Source organism: Magnolia sinica, chromosome 2 (assembly GCF_029962835.1).
Source record: "Magnolia sinica isolate HGM2019 chromosome 2, MsV1, whole genome shotgun sequence".
In the NCBI taxonomy this organism is placed as follows: Eukaryota; Viridiplantae; Streptophyta; class Magnoliopsida; order Magnoliales; family Magnoliaceae; genus Magnolia; species Magnolia sinica.
This window is the reverse complement of record NC_080574.1, coordinates 139809942-139823563: the sequence shown is the minus strand read 5'-3', so window position 1 is coordinate 139823563 and position 13622 is coordinate 139809942. Positions and strand designations below refer to the sequence as shown.

At 41.6% G+C, this 13622-nt stretch overlaps 2 protein-coding genes across 2 annotated transcripts; one reads left to right on the top strand and one right to left on the bottom strand.

Annotated features, from left to right (window-relative positions):
• The first annotated feature begins 2366 nt into the window (after positions 1–2366).
• LOC131237966 (uncharacterized) lies at positions 2367–5499 on the top strand. The gene has a single exon (XM_058236090.1). The coding sequence runs from the start codon at positions 2535–2537 to the stop codon at positions 5331–5333; it is 2799 nt and encodes a 932-aa protein (XP_058092073.1). The 5' UTR covers positions 2367–2534; the 3' UTR covers positions 5334–5499.
• Positions 5500–5622: 123 nt separating this feature from the next.
• Positions 5623–10607, bottom strand: LOC131237967 (tubby-like F-box protein 5). The gene is made up of 4 exons (XM_058236091.1): positions 9427–10607; positions 9248–9335; positions 6741–6873; positions 5623–6648 (listed from the first exon to the last, which is right to left on the bottom strand). Exons 1-4 carry the CDS (start codon positions 9781–9783, stop codon positions 5976–5978), a joined length of 1251 nt encoding a protein of 416 aa, XP_058092074.1. The 5' UTR covers positions 9784–10607; the 3' UTR covers positions 5623–5975.
• Positions 10608–13622: the final 3015 nt, after the last annotated feature.

Below are 13622 nucleotides of genomic sequence, written 5' to 3'. Positions count from 1 at the left end.
CCTGCTTGATTTTTAGGCCCTTGGAAACTTGATGGACAGGGTGGATCTCATCCACATCAAGTCCTAAGTCGTTCCTTGCAACTCAAAAGTTATGCAAGACTTGTACTGTATGACTCGAAACTCTATGCACCACTATTTTAAAGTGGAAGATGAGGTCCGGCTACGTTTAATTAAAAGAGGGAAGGGAAAGGGTGAAAAGACATTGTTTGTTTAATCGGTGGAGGAATCACAGAGTTTTCTGTTTATGGTAACAGTGGGTCCCATGATTTCTTGGACATGCCAATGGATTGATGGATGGATGGACCAACCATGACTGGAATATCCTGGTCCGCCAATGTTGGGGTGTTTTCTTCAGAGATATCCTGCCCATAATTCCAGCTCTTCCAAAAATGCACATCAGAAATGCTCCACCTGAGATCGGATATTTCCAGAAAATAGACCACTCACTTTCCATAAGCATTCATATTATCAGAAGAAAGCCAAAAAAAAAAAAAAAAGAAGAGTTCAACGCAGCCTTTAAATGTCCAAAAAAATAGAGCCCACTCCAACCACCTGAATCATCTTTGCCATCCAACCTGCTCATCAAGTGAGTCCTAGGATTGGATTGGATGCCCCAACAATCAGGTCTACTCAATCCAAATGTTTTGCGAAAATTATTTGGGTCCAATCCAAAAGGTAGTAACATATCCTATACTAGATACAAGTACTTTTTGTTGTATACCAAAAATCAGTAACCGCTGCTGCCAGTCCTGCAATTATCATAACCTGGTGATCATTAGGTGTGCCACGGGATGCTCCCAAAAACTTCAGCGCGCAAGTGATAGTTGGATCGGCCTTATTTTTGGGACATCCCACTTTCTTGGTGGGACAGCCCTTCAGACAGGTTGGATTCTGTACGCATTCCACAGCAAGCCACACAAGCAGAGTTGTAGAAAAAGCCTTTTTGTACATAGGTTGTAGAGGATGCAGTCAAATTCACGTTACCAGAATGGCTCTAACCATCTGATAGTACTCTAACCATCAGCTTTGCTTTCAGCTTCTGCCCCATCATCCAAATGATTCATTATTTTGATTTGGATGGACAGAGATAAATACACGGTGGAAGAGTTGCCACACCCTTTTATTCCATCAATGTTCCAAAGATCTGCAAGAGCACTGAGTAGGGCTGTCAATAAAATTTTGAATAGAGGTCCAGCTTGAACAGTTGAGAATCCTGGCCAAAGCCAACTAGAAGCCCAGCCTGTTGACAGGCCCTGGCACTTAGATTGCCATTGTTGGGAATAATTCAATCGCAATTTTCATCTTAGCAAATGAAATGAATTTGTTAAATTTGCTTGCTTATATTATTATCAGTGTAATAAATTCAAAACAGTATCAAATAGCTGACGCTCAATGTGGAAACGTGTAATGAAATCTAACCACATCAATGGGTAAGATGCATCTTTGATGGGCTCATCCCAGAATTCGTACCAATTATACAATCCTAACCCTTGGATCAGAGAGCTTTGCTTGGGCAGTCAAAGGAATATTGTCTTCTCTATGGACATCTATCATTCTTTCCCAAGAATTCCTCCAATAAAATGGGTTTTAGGATTGTGAGGTTGGGGGTATGGCCCATCAAAGGTAATCCTAACTGATGATTGGATTGGATCTCATGCCAAATAAATAAATCCTCCAAAACCACGATTTAGTCCCCAAATTTAGAAAAGATGAGGCTTATAAGAAAAGAGAAAATCTTTCATACCCTGCCAGAGTGTGATGTATGATACGCATGCACTCATAAGTTACTCAGAAGTCACAAACGTCTAATACAAATAATTCAAATTAACTGCCGAAACTGTAGTTCCTCATTTGGATGTATCGTAAACCAAAAAATTAGGCTTGCTTGATTGACTATCAGATCTGTGTATAATATTCATTGGACAGTTTAAAATACACATATCCAACAGTCCCGATTCAAGAACAACAATAACAACAAAAAAAACTAGTTATATGATTGTTCAAACAAAAGGAATTTGGAAATGTGATTTAGAGGCTTTCCACATTTTAGTTGGTTTAATACAAGCTAATGTATGCCTGATATACAATTTCTGGGGGCTAGCATATGGAGTTGCATACCGCTGGCAGCCAGAGTATCAACTCCCGGTAAGAAAATTGCCAAGGACTGAGGTTTTGATAAAACAAAAGGGGATACTAGACCTGACAAGCAAGGAAGACAGGAAAAGAATATCAGTTTTTTTCACAAGAGGATTCCATTAAAAGGCCGGAATAGTAGAGGTTGGATGGCAGCCGCTGCCTACGGATGCCTATCTCGAAACTCCAGAAATTTCAAAGAATCAGATGCATATCTATATGCACAGGGAAAAAAAGATGTCATCCAGCATACCTATATCAGCCCCTTTCACCAAAGCCCCTCTTCCGTATCCATCCTCAATCTTCTTCATCTTCTTCTTGCAAAAAGAAAAATAAAAAATCAAAACAAACAGCCCGAATTCACCCTTTTTCATCCAAAATCATCTTTGTAGTCCGCAGCAATGGCGGATCAGACAGCGAGGCAGCGATTCCGCAACTGGTTCCCCAGCTGGTCCAACCCACTAGCTACACCTCAGCCTCCACCTGCTCAATCTCAACCGCCTCGACCAACCCAGCGCCTCCTATTTCGGCCTCCGCCACCCCAAGCTCAGCCTGCATCTCCCCTCACAGACTCTCAGTCACTACCAGTGATTCGAACCACCTCTCAGCCCCCTTCTCCATCTCGCACAGCATTTCAATTGCAGCCTACCGCTCAGACAGCCTCTCAACCACCATCCCCATCTCGCACAGCTACTCAGCCACAGCCAGCTACTCAAAAAGCCTCTCAGCCCCCATCTCCACCTCGCACAACCTCTAAGCCACAACCAGCTGCTCAAACAGCCTCTCAGCCCCCATCTCCACCTCGCACGCCCACTAAGCCACAAACAGCTGCTCAAACAGCCTCTCAGCCCCCATCTCCACCTCGCACGCCCACTAAGCCACAAACAGCTGCTCAAACAGCCTCTCAGCCCACATCTCCACCTCCTGCAGCCTCTCAGTCACAACCAGAGACTGGAATGGCCTCTCAACCATTATCTCCACCTCGCACGCCCCCCCAGGCACCAGCAGCAATGCGAACGACATCTCAGCCTCCATCTCCATCTCGCATGGCCTCTCAGTCACAACCTGTGACTCGAACAACCTCTCAGCCTCCATCTCCATCTCGCGCTTCTCAGGCACAGCCTGCAACTCGGGCAGCCTCTCAGCCCCCATCACCATCTCGCACAGCTTCTCAGCCCCAACCATCCACTCGAACTGCCTCCAAGCCAACATCTCCATCTCGCACAGCTTCTCAGTCTCAACCAGCAAGTCAAAAGGCCTCTCAGCCAACATCTCCACCTCGCACAGCTGCTCAGTCTCAACCAGTGAGTCAAAAGACCTCTCACCCAACATCTCCATCTCGCATGGCTGCTCAGTCTCAACCAGAGAGTCAAAAGACCTCTCAGCCAACATCTCCATCTCGCACAGCTGCCCAGTCTCAACCAGCAAGTCAAAAGACCTCTCAGCCAACATCTCCATCTCGCATGGCTGCTCAGTCTCAACCAGAGAGTCAAAAGACCTCTCAGCCAACATCTCCATCTCGCACAGCTGCTCAGTCTCAACCAGCCCAGCCAACATCTCCATCTCGCGCAGCTTCTCAGCCTCAACCAGCGAGTCAAAAGACCTCTCAGCCAACATCTCCATCTCGTGCAGCTTCTCAGTCTCAACCAGTGAGTCAAAGGACCTCTCAGCCCACATCTCCTTCTCGCCCAAGCTCTCAACCTACCCGAGCAGCATCTCAGCTTCCATCTCCACACACTACTTCTCAATCACAACCAGCCACTCGAATGACTTCTCAACCACCATCTCCATCTCGAGTGGCCCCTCAGGCACAAACAGCAGCCCGTCAGAGAGACTCTCAGCCCCCATCACCATCTAGGCCAACTTCTCAACCCAAACCAACGTATCCCGAAGTAGTTCAACCCCTACCTGCATTATCTCAGACACTCTCTCAAGACCCTAAGCCAGAAGACTCGTCTGAGCCAGCTTTGCAGCCACCAACCCAGCAGCAAACCAAATCACAGGACAAAACACCATCAGAAGCAACCTCTCAGCCAGCTGAAGGGGAAAACCAGCTTGGAAAGGTATCAGGCTCCAAGACACTGGTTACGCCTGCTTCTGAGGTTGCTGTGGAGCCCCCTGCTCATCCACCAGCATCAGAGGCCACTTCTGTTCCTGTTCATCTTCATCCGGAGCCAAAATCAGAAACAAAGCCAGAAGCAACCAAAAATGAGAAACCCAAAGCAATTTCAGAAGAGACGGCCAAAGAGGAAGAAGAACAGAAGGAAAAGAGGGACAGTAAGCCTCTCGGAATGGCATCTAGCTCCAAAATTCAGTCAGAGATGGGTATTCAATCCGCAACAGAAATGACGGATATGAAAACAAAGCCGTTGGAGAAGCAAACACCTGTTGATGGAAAGGATGGACCGCCAACAGTTCCCACTACAAAAACAAGCAAAATTGAGACTCACACCAACCCAAGGGGCAGGAGCACAGACAATGAAATGCACTTGAGGGCTCCAATATACAATGGGGAACACCAAGCCCTGCATAAGGAAATCAGGGAAGGTGTATCGAGATTTGTCTACAAGATGGCTGCACAGCATCCAATGCAGCCTGGGGATGAGCGCTCAGCGAGTGTCGTAACCTTGGCTGGTGACAATAAAGGAGCATCCATGAGTTCAGGTTCTCAAGAAGGCTCAGTACACATTCAAAGGGGCTACAAGCTCAACAAAGATGACAGTGCCGAAGTGACCAGTGATGGGGAAGACGGCTCAAAGGAAAGATCTAATAATCCAAGGAGCAGTACACCAAGGATTACCACATGCGTTAACAACAATGTGCAGAGTATCAACAACTCGGTTCTGTTAAACAGTTCCTGTGACGAAAGAAGCCCTGGGATTCACTTGACCCTCTCCGACAAGCCAGCTGAACCTACCAAAGAAAAGCGCGGAATGGAAACCTTCAAAACTCACAAGGCTGATTTCAACATAACCCCGGTTCAAAAACTCACATCTGAGCCCGTCGTGAGAAGAAGGTGCCTCAGAGGCCTTTTCCTGGAATCTAGTGAGTCTGATCAAGACAACCCTCAGAAGCCCCGGCATCATGGTTGCCGTTATGGCTGTACAGAGAAAGAAAAGGGCAAAAATAAGGGTCCCTCTTCTGCAACAAATGGCAATGGCAGCACTCACCATGCCAAGGAAGGTGGAGGTAGCAAATGATTCTATGAAGGCTACGGCTAAAGTTGGTGTATCTGCTACCACTTCTCCAAGAATATTAAATATAATGAATGTATGCAGTACAATAATAATAATAATAATAATAATAATAATAATAATAATAATAGAATATAACAGTATAATAAGAATAGAAGGATGGTAACGCTTCTATTTGAAATACATGTTGTCCATGCTGCAGCTTTATGTTAAGAAGTGCACTAATGTACTACAATGAATCCACATTGCATTTTCCAATTTGAGTCTCTTCAATCACATAAATCAAGAAGACAAATGAAGGAATGAATAATATTCTTTCAGCAACAGAAATGATTCCATTGTATCTCTACAAAATCAAATATGAAATACAGCAAAGAGACTGCCACATATTTGGAAGAGAGATTGCAGATTACCTTCATCTGCAAAGATAAACAAAATATGAAGCTTACAACACAACTTGAGTCCCTGCCATCATGCCGAAATGTAAACTAATGCCTGCACAGCTAAGACACTCAGTGATGACAAAAGGCAGATGGAAGAGATAGAGCTTCTATTGAAGAATTTATTTACAGCACCGGCTTTGGAGGAAGCAAAGCATCAGTGACAGTGATGGAACCAAAGAAGCGACTGTTCAAGGCAATAGCTCAGTCATTCACATGCTGGCTTGGTATCAAAGCTGCTCAAGCAGATTGCAAATGCCTGGAATGCAGATAGTGGGTAACGATAGTCCATTGTGAAGATATCTTTGCCTATCTTTCCAAACTGAAGGATTACTTTTTCCTGCTCCACTAATGAAACCTGGTGGGAAGGCTCCACAGCTGCCACAAGCTGGAAGTTCTTGACGGAGGCCACTGTAACTCGCCCTCTGAAATTTAAGCACCAGCACTGTAACTGCTCATGCCATCTAGGAGCTTTATTCTTCAAAACCAGTGGCTCGCGGGTGCCCTGGATTGAACGCAGTGGCTCAGAGAGGCTTGTAGAGCCAAAATCCACAACTGGGTCCTTGGGTTTTGTCACTGATAAAACAGAGAATTGTTCCTCAATGGAGTGATGAAATCCAGTCGGGGTTGGGGCAGTCCCACCTTCCTGAATTGCAGAGACAGGGATGGAATGCATGGTGCATTGCATTCTCCTCGGGCCTCTTGTCCGAAGGACATTAAGCTCATATGAGATGGTAGCAATGTTATAGTTGCCAGCAGGTACTCTTGGGGATACCTGTTTGGAATGGATTCTTCGATTCAGATGGCTATTTGAGGAAATTGCAGTATAATACGGAGCCTGGCTGTCATAGACTGTGAACTTGGTGCCCAGAAAATTTGACCTGGTACAAGTTTCACATGAACAATGAGGACCAGGAAAAACAAGTACAGAGAAAATGTTCAGAACATCAGAGTGAATTATAGATAAGATTGCCTAAGTTTTCCGATGTATGTGTTGCTTGCTCGGGAGAAATCATCAGAGGCCAACGAGATCACAAACTCTGTGCTTGTAGCACGTCTAAACTTTCTGGCAGCAAACAGCAATTTGCCATTCTCCCCCAGCAGTGCTGCAATTCCATTAAAACTGTCAGCATCATCCAACTTAATAGCCTGAAGTACATTCTAGAATTTTATATTATAGCTTTCAACACATTTTTTTTTCTTTCCAGTGAAGAAGGAAATCAATATCCCACCATAGCCACAGGAACATAGTAATTTTCATCAGAAGACATCGATTGAAAAAAAAAAATCGTATATAGAAATTACTCAGCTTCAATTACGTCAGTCAGCATCCTTGACAGAGGGTAAGAGTAATATAATAAAATTTTAGAAAAACTGGGAGATTTGAACAAATAACTGATTGCTATAATAAAGTAATTAAAGTATCCAAACATCAAGCGCAACTACCCAAAATTCCATTAGAGGTTATCTTCCTGTACATGAAATGTCTCTAATACAGACATTCTCAACAGTTCCATATAAGTTGCATCTGATCTAAGTGCAGTTTCATTCATATCATAAGGGCCTGTTTGGGAGCGTGGATTTGGAACCCCCTGGATTCGGAACCCCCTGGATTTGCAATCCTCGCAGTGTGTTTGGCACCCTGGAGTGTGAATCAACTTTAATCCAAAAGTACCTATGCATGGTATATTTACAAGGGTTTGAATTTAATTACTAAATCAACTTTAATATCTCTAATTAGTGAGATATGTAATTTTTGACACAATGGTTGTGATAAGCCCACTGAAATATATGCTTCGCCTGAAAATGATGAAATTCCAAGTCTCGAATGGGCCGCAAGCACAAGATCATGTCTGAGTGACTAACCGACGATTTTTAATTGTTGATTAACATGGACAATGTTTGGACGGTGCTGATTTACATGGAAAATGTTTGGATGGTGCTGATCATCATTAGTGGGCCATGTGCCCAAAAGAATGATAGTGTATAGTGACACACATGTTACACCTGCAACTATTGAAATGATTTTAGGTGTAATCCAAGCTCTCACCGTGGATTGCAAACCCCCTCAAAGAGGAGATTTGAAACCCCCAGTTACTTTGTGCTGCCAAACAACCAGGGGATTTGAAACCCCCTCAAATCCCCTCCAATCCACGGTGCCAAACGACCCATAAGCTTCTCCTGATTTTCACCAATGGCTATTAACTTTTCACAGAGAAAGCGAATGAAATAATTTATTAAAAAATTGAAATAAATTTCCTTCATTTTTTTTATTTTTTTATTTTTGAGAAGAAATTGAAAACCCTCATTAAAACAGAATTTCGTAGCAAGGAGTAAACAAACACTAAAAAAAACCCATTGCCAGTAAAATGAAGATCTACTCAACACTTCAACCTTACTCATTAAATCCCATTGCCAGTAAACGAACACTAAAAAAACCCCATTGCCAGTAAAATGAAGATCTACTCAATGCTTCAAGCTTACTGATTAAATCCCATTGCCAGTAAAACAAACACTAAAAAAACCACATCTGATCTAAGTGCAGTTTCATTCGTATCATAAGCTTCTCCTGATTTTCACCAATGGCTATTGACTTTTCACAGAGAAAGCGAATGAAATAATTTATTAAAAAATTGAAATAAATTTCTTTCATTTTTTATTTTTATTTTTGAGAACAAATTGAAAACCCTCATTAAAACAGAACTTCGTAGCAAGGAGTAAACAAACACTAAAAAAACGACATTGCCAGTAAAATGAAGATCTACTCAACGCTTCAAGCTTACTCTTTAAATCCCATTGCCAGTAAAATGAAGATCTACTCAACATTTCAAGCTTACTCCACTAAGTTTTACACTCACTTCCAAGGCCTTCACATCAGAAGGGAAGTGGCCAATTTAACGGTACTGAAATGGGCAAAGAAAGATGGAAGGATTCATCCCAGAATCTATCTCTGATGTTTTCAAGGAAATTAACACCTTATCTGCGGGGCCAAACATTTCGTTTGCCTGGGATGTTAGGGGTGCCAATGATCATATCTTCCTCATTTCAATTGCTGGGGCTTCAAGTCCCTTCTTGTATTTTGGAAACTGTTTCTGCTTAATTTTCTTAATGCAAGGATTCCAATCACTTCGGCTGACTCATTAAGCAGTGAACTGGGGAATAAGATAGCAGCCCAACAACAGACTGGAAACCATTTCAGATCCACAACCCTAAGGACAGACAATACCATAGAAAATTGAAGCACAAACCCAGTAATTCTCGTTCTCTTTTCACGTTGCCTTTCAAAAAGAATCCCGTTCTCTTTTTTCCTTTTTTCCCTCAATTATATGCCTTTTGATTACCGTTTCAAAGAACAGATTCAAAGAAGTAATCTAAACTTACATTTTAGATGGAAAAAGAAATTTAATTTACAAAACGGATGGAAAAAAAAAAAAAAAAGAAAGAAAACAGTGGTCACCGTAAATGAAGAACATTGCATACCAGGGCTCAGACCGAGATACAGCCGGTAGGTAGAAGTAGCTCGCTCCCTTCTGATAAAGCACTGTATCGGGGAGTCCCGCGGCCCCGGCTACAGATAGAAGAAAACCCCATATCACAAAACCCATTTCACTTCATTAGGGATTAACGATTTAATATTTTACAAGAAGAAGGAGAAGAACCTGCTTCAGGGAAATGGGGAAGGTGAGCCTCCCACATTCCTCAGGCGTCTTGACAATCTCCTTTGTAGTATCTCTCCACAACCTGCAAACCGAGGCGCAAGCTACGACGTTCTTCCTCGCAGGCCACGATGTCTCACTCTCCTCGAGCCGCCGGATCACATCAAGGAGCAATTCTGCTGGCAGATTCGCCCAGCGGCTCTGCTGAACCGGTACAGCAATGAAGCCAGCCCCATCAGTGGCCACAGTCAGCGACCGAGCTTGGCTATGCGACGGCTTCCCTTCTAACCCACGCCTTGACATGCTCCCAATCCCATCTCTCATCTCTCTCAGCTCCCGAACAATGCTTTTGAATGACATTGAAACACAACAATCTCTACCTCACCAACCAATCTTCCTCTACAAGAAATTAGTGAGATTCATGAAAGCTGCTCTTTTTTTTCTTTTTTTCTTTTTTTTTTTTTTCACATCTTGGAAAAGAGAAAACTAGGGTTTGGTGATTAACAAGGCAACGCGTACTTGCGATATCTGAACAGGAAATCAACCGTCGGATCTGCCAGTCAGTAACCGGTCAAACCGGCAAGATTCCAGCTTTCAAAAAAACCGGATCAAGCGTTACGATTTTCTTTCACTTCTTTACGAGAAAAGAGGCCTTCTTTCATGCCCTCAAATATCTCGGAATTCACGAAAATGCCGTCCGAAAAATCTCAGATTCGTCGGAAGTCTACGGAAAATGGCCTTAAATGCCGGCCGAAAACCCCAAACCGGGTCTTCTACTATACGGATGGTTGAGAACGCATCCGGTTCTCTCAATAGAGAGAACCGGTCTGGAAACAACAAAAACCGGTACTCCAGATAAATCAATTGACGAAAATACCTCAGATTTCTCAAGAAATAGCTATAAAATGCTCAAAAATGTAAAGGAAAACCATTTTTCTCCCATCAATGGCCGAAAAAAAGATCAATTTCCTTGAGAAAAAAGATGCAGAAGTGGTCAGAAATCTGAAAATGCAGAGTCGAAATCGATAAATCCGATCTTTCCGGCTCCGAATGCGGCAAAACCGGAAAAGCAAATCAAAGAAACACGAGAAAACGGAATAGAATCGTTCCAAAACCAAAACCCTAGTACCTCTCTCTTCCTCACTTCCCCCTCTTCTCCCTCTATTTTATCACAATCATAAAAAGAAAAACACTGATGATACTCTGTCGGAGGTGATAGTTCATACGCGCGCGCACTGACTTCGGCACGTGACCAAAACTCGGCTCAAGCGAACATAGGTAAACACAAGTGCTTCTTTGAACCCTCGGTTACCATAATAATACGAAGGAAAAGTAAATACATCAGCATGTTTGTAGCATCAATTACCATGATAATGTAAAAAAAAAGTATAATGGTTGCCACCTCCGGAGCTCATCCATGGAATGGAGATATTTTGATGAGACTAATACAAGATTTTGTAACTATTTTATTTCTTTTACAATCATTTTTTCTTAATCTTTAAATCAAAGAGCATTATTAGTGAATAAATATGATGATTTAACATTAAAATAGTAAAAAAAACAAATATACTATCACTGCAACTTTAGCACCAACAAACCGAACATTGAGATCAATAGTCGAAGCAGATGCCGATAGATGATGATAAATAATGTAAGGGTCTGTTTGGGCAGTGGGATTAGAAGGGATTAGGTGGGATGGGATTCAGAAAACATAATTATTACCCATGGCAGGGAATGTCCCCTGTTGCCATGGGATAAAATTAATGTCATGCTTTGTTGATAATACGATGGTGCATTGAATGGATATACCCACCATCATTTGAAATTACTTAGAAAAACATAAATGTGTTATATCTAAACCGTTCATTTGTTTTGTAACCTCATTTTATGGCATGAGCCTAAAAATGAGGTAGAACCAAAACTTATGTGGCCTCAAAGAAGTTTTCAACGGTAAATATTCAATTCTCATTGCTTTCTATGGTGGGGTCCACTTGAGCTTTAGATTTACTTGATTTTTTGGCCCATGCTCTAAAATAATCTCGATAAATGGGTGGACGGTGTGGATATAGCTCACACATCATAGTGGGACCTACACAACTTCCCAAACATTGAGTGAAATTGGCACAAGACCCAATGCAATTCCATTTAATCTAATTCCAAGCTTTTCCATTCTTCCCAAACATGGAGTGGAATTGGCAGACCAGATGAATCCCATCCCACCTAATCCCTTCTAATCCCACTGCCCAAACAAACCCTAAACATATCATAAGATAAGATGATGTAATTAAGGGCCTGTTTGAAGAAAGGTATTAAGTTGTATTAAATAGGATTGTATTACTAATCCAACTTTGAAAGTCGAAATGACATGTTTGGAAGGAGTATGAGATAAGATTAAAATTAATTTTATAGGCTTTGGAAAATGAGCCTTTTGTTGGAAAGTGTGACATAGAATTACTATCCCACGGAAGATGGATTTTTGCTTCATCAATGTTCAATTCAAATGCAATTTGAAAGTAAATTCTAAGATTTATTTTTAATGCACATGTTCTAAACATAGTATTAGAATATGAGATAAACTTAATCCAAGAATAATATATTACACATGCATTTATTGTAACTTTTACAATTTTATCGACCTTAATCTCACCTATTGCAGCCAGCCAAACAAATTCCAAGGGTATACCTAAAAGGAAGTAAAAGGACAATTGAAGAAAGTTCATATGTACAAAAGCAAACTCTTATATAGATGTACTATATTCATAACCCCTTGGATTAGAAATCCTGCACTGTATATTGTGAATCAACTTTAATCCAAAGGTAGCTATTCATGGTATATTTATAGAGGTTTGAATTTAATTACTAAAATTTTACTATCTCTAATTAGTGAGATATGTAATTTTTGACACAATGATTGTAATAAGCTTGTTGAAATATGTGTTTTGCCCAAAAACGATGAAACTCCAACTCTTGAATGTGTCACAAGCATAAAATTATGTCTAGGTAACTAACCAACAATTTTTAATCATTGATTTACATGGACAATATTTAGACTATGTTGGACAATGTTTGGTTAGTACTGATTTACATAGATAATGTTTGGAAGGTGTTGATCATCATTAGTGAGCTATGTGCCAAATATAATGATAGCATAGTGACACGTGTTACACATGCCACTAGTGAAATTATTTTAAGTGTAATCCAAGCTCTAAATGTCGATTTCAAACTCCCTCTTTGAGAGGATTTGAAACCCTTTGGATTTGAAACCCCTCCAAACAAGGGATTTGAAAGCCCCTCAAATCCCATCCAATCCACAGTGCCAAACGATTTTAGATAGATTCTAACAGTGGGTATTTAATTTGAGTTTTAAATGCCTATGCATCGTATTAAAAAAAAAAAAGAAAAAAAAACACCCTAACTGGGAAGAAAATAGATAATCGGACATGACACAAACGTCATGGCAAGCCGTCATAGATTACAGGCAAGTCACGTCAAATCAACAGTCTAATTCATGTCCTTGGATAAATTTGGGTTATGACTACTAACGATGTGTGCCCCACCAGCTGGGTGGCTTGATTTATGTTTCTAGCAAGCGTGCATTTCTAAGCGCATGCGTTTGAATAATGACTCTGCCAAAGCATGAAAAAAAATTAGTTATGTTACTGAATTTGTTATGGGTACTACGCCAAATCGTTGTAAGTTTTCACAGGCGCCCTATGCGGATCCTGGAAACACCTAAGTGGGTGAGATCGTTGTGGGGCCATCTTGATGTAATGCTCCTTACATCTATGTTGTCCAACCACGGAAAACAGTGGCAATTGACCATTAAAAATTTTTGTGGGCCACAAAAGTTTTAGATCAAACTCAAATTTGTGTTTCGGGCTTCACCTAGGTCTTTGGGACCTTATCAGCATGTTGGATTGCAAATAAACATTTCAGGCGCCCCCAAAAAGTTTTAAATTGGGAGGATTCAAGTACAAATGTTTCCTGTGGTGTGGTTCACCTAAGATTTGAATCTACTTATTTTTTTTAAATGATACCTTAAAATAAGCTTTCAAAAGGGATAAACGAATGGATGTAAGATACATGAATCAAGATGGGCCGCACAATCAAGGATCCCACCCACCTAGGTGTGTCTGGGGCTCCACCTAAGCCGCGCCCCATTCTCGCGGGCAACTCAGAAAAATAGGATGCGGATTGCG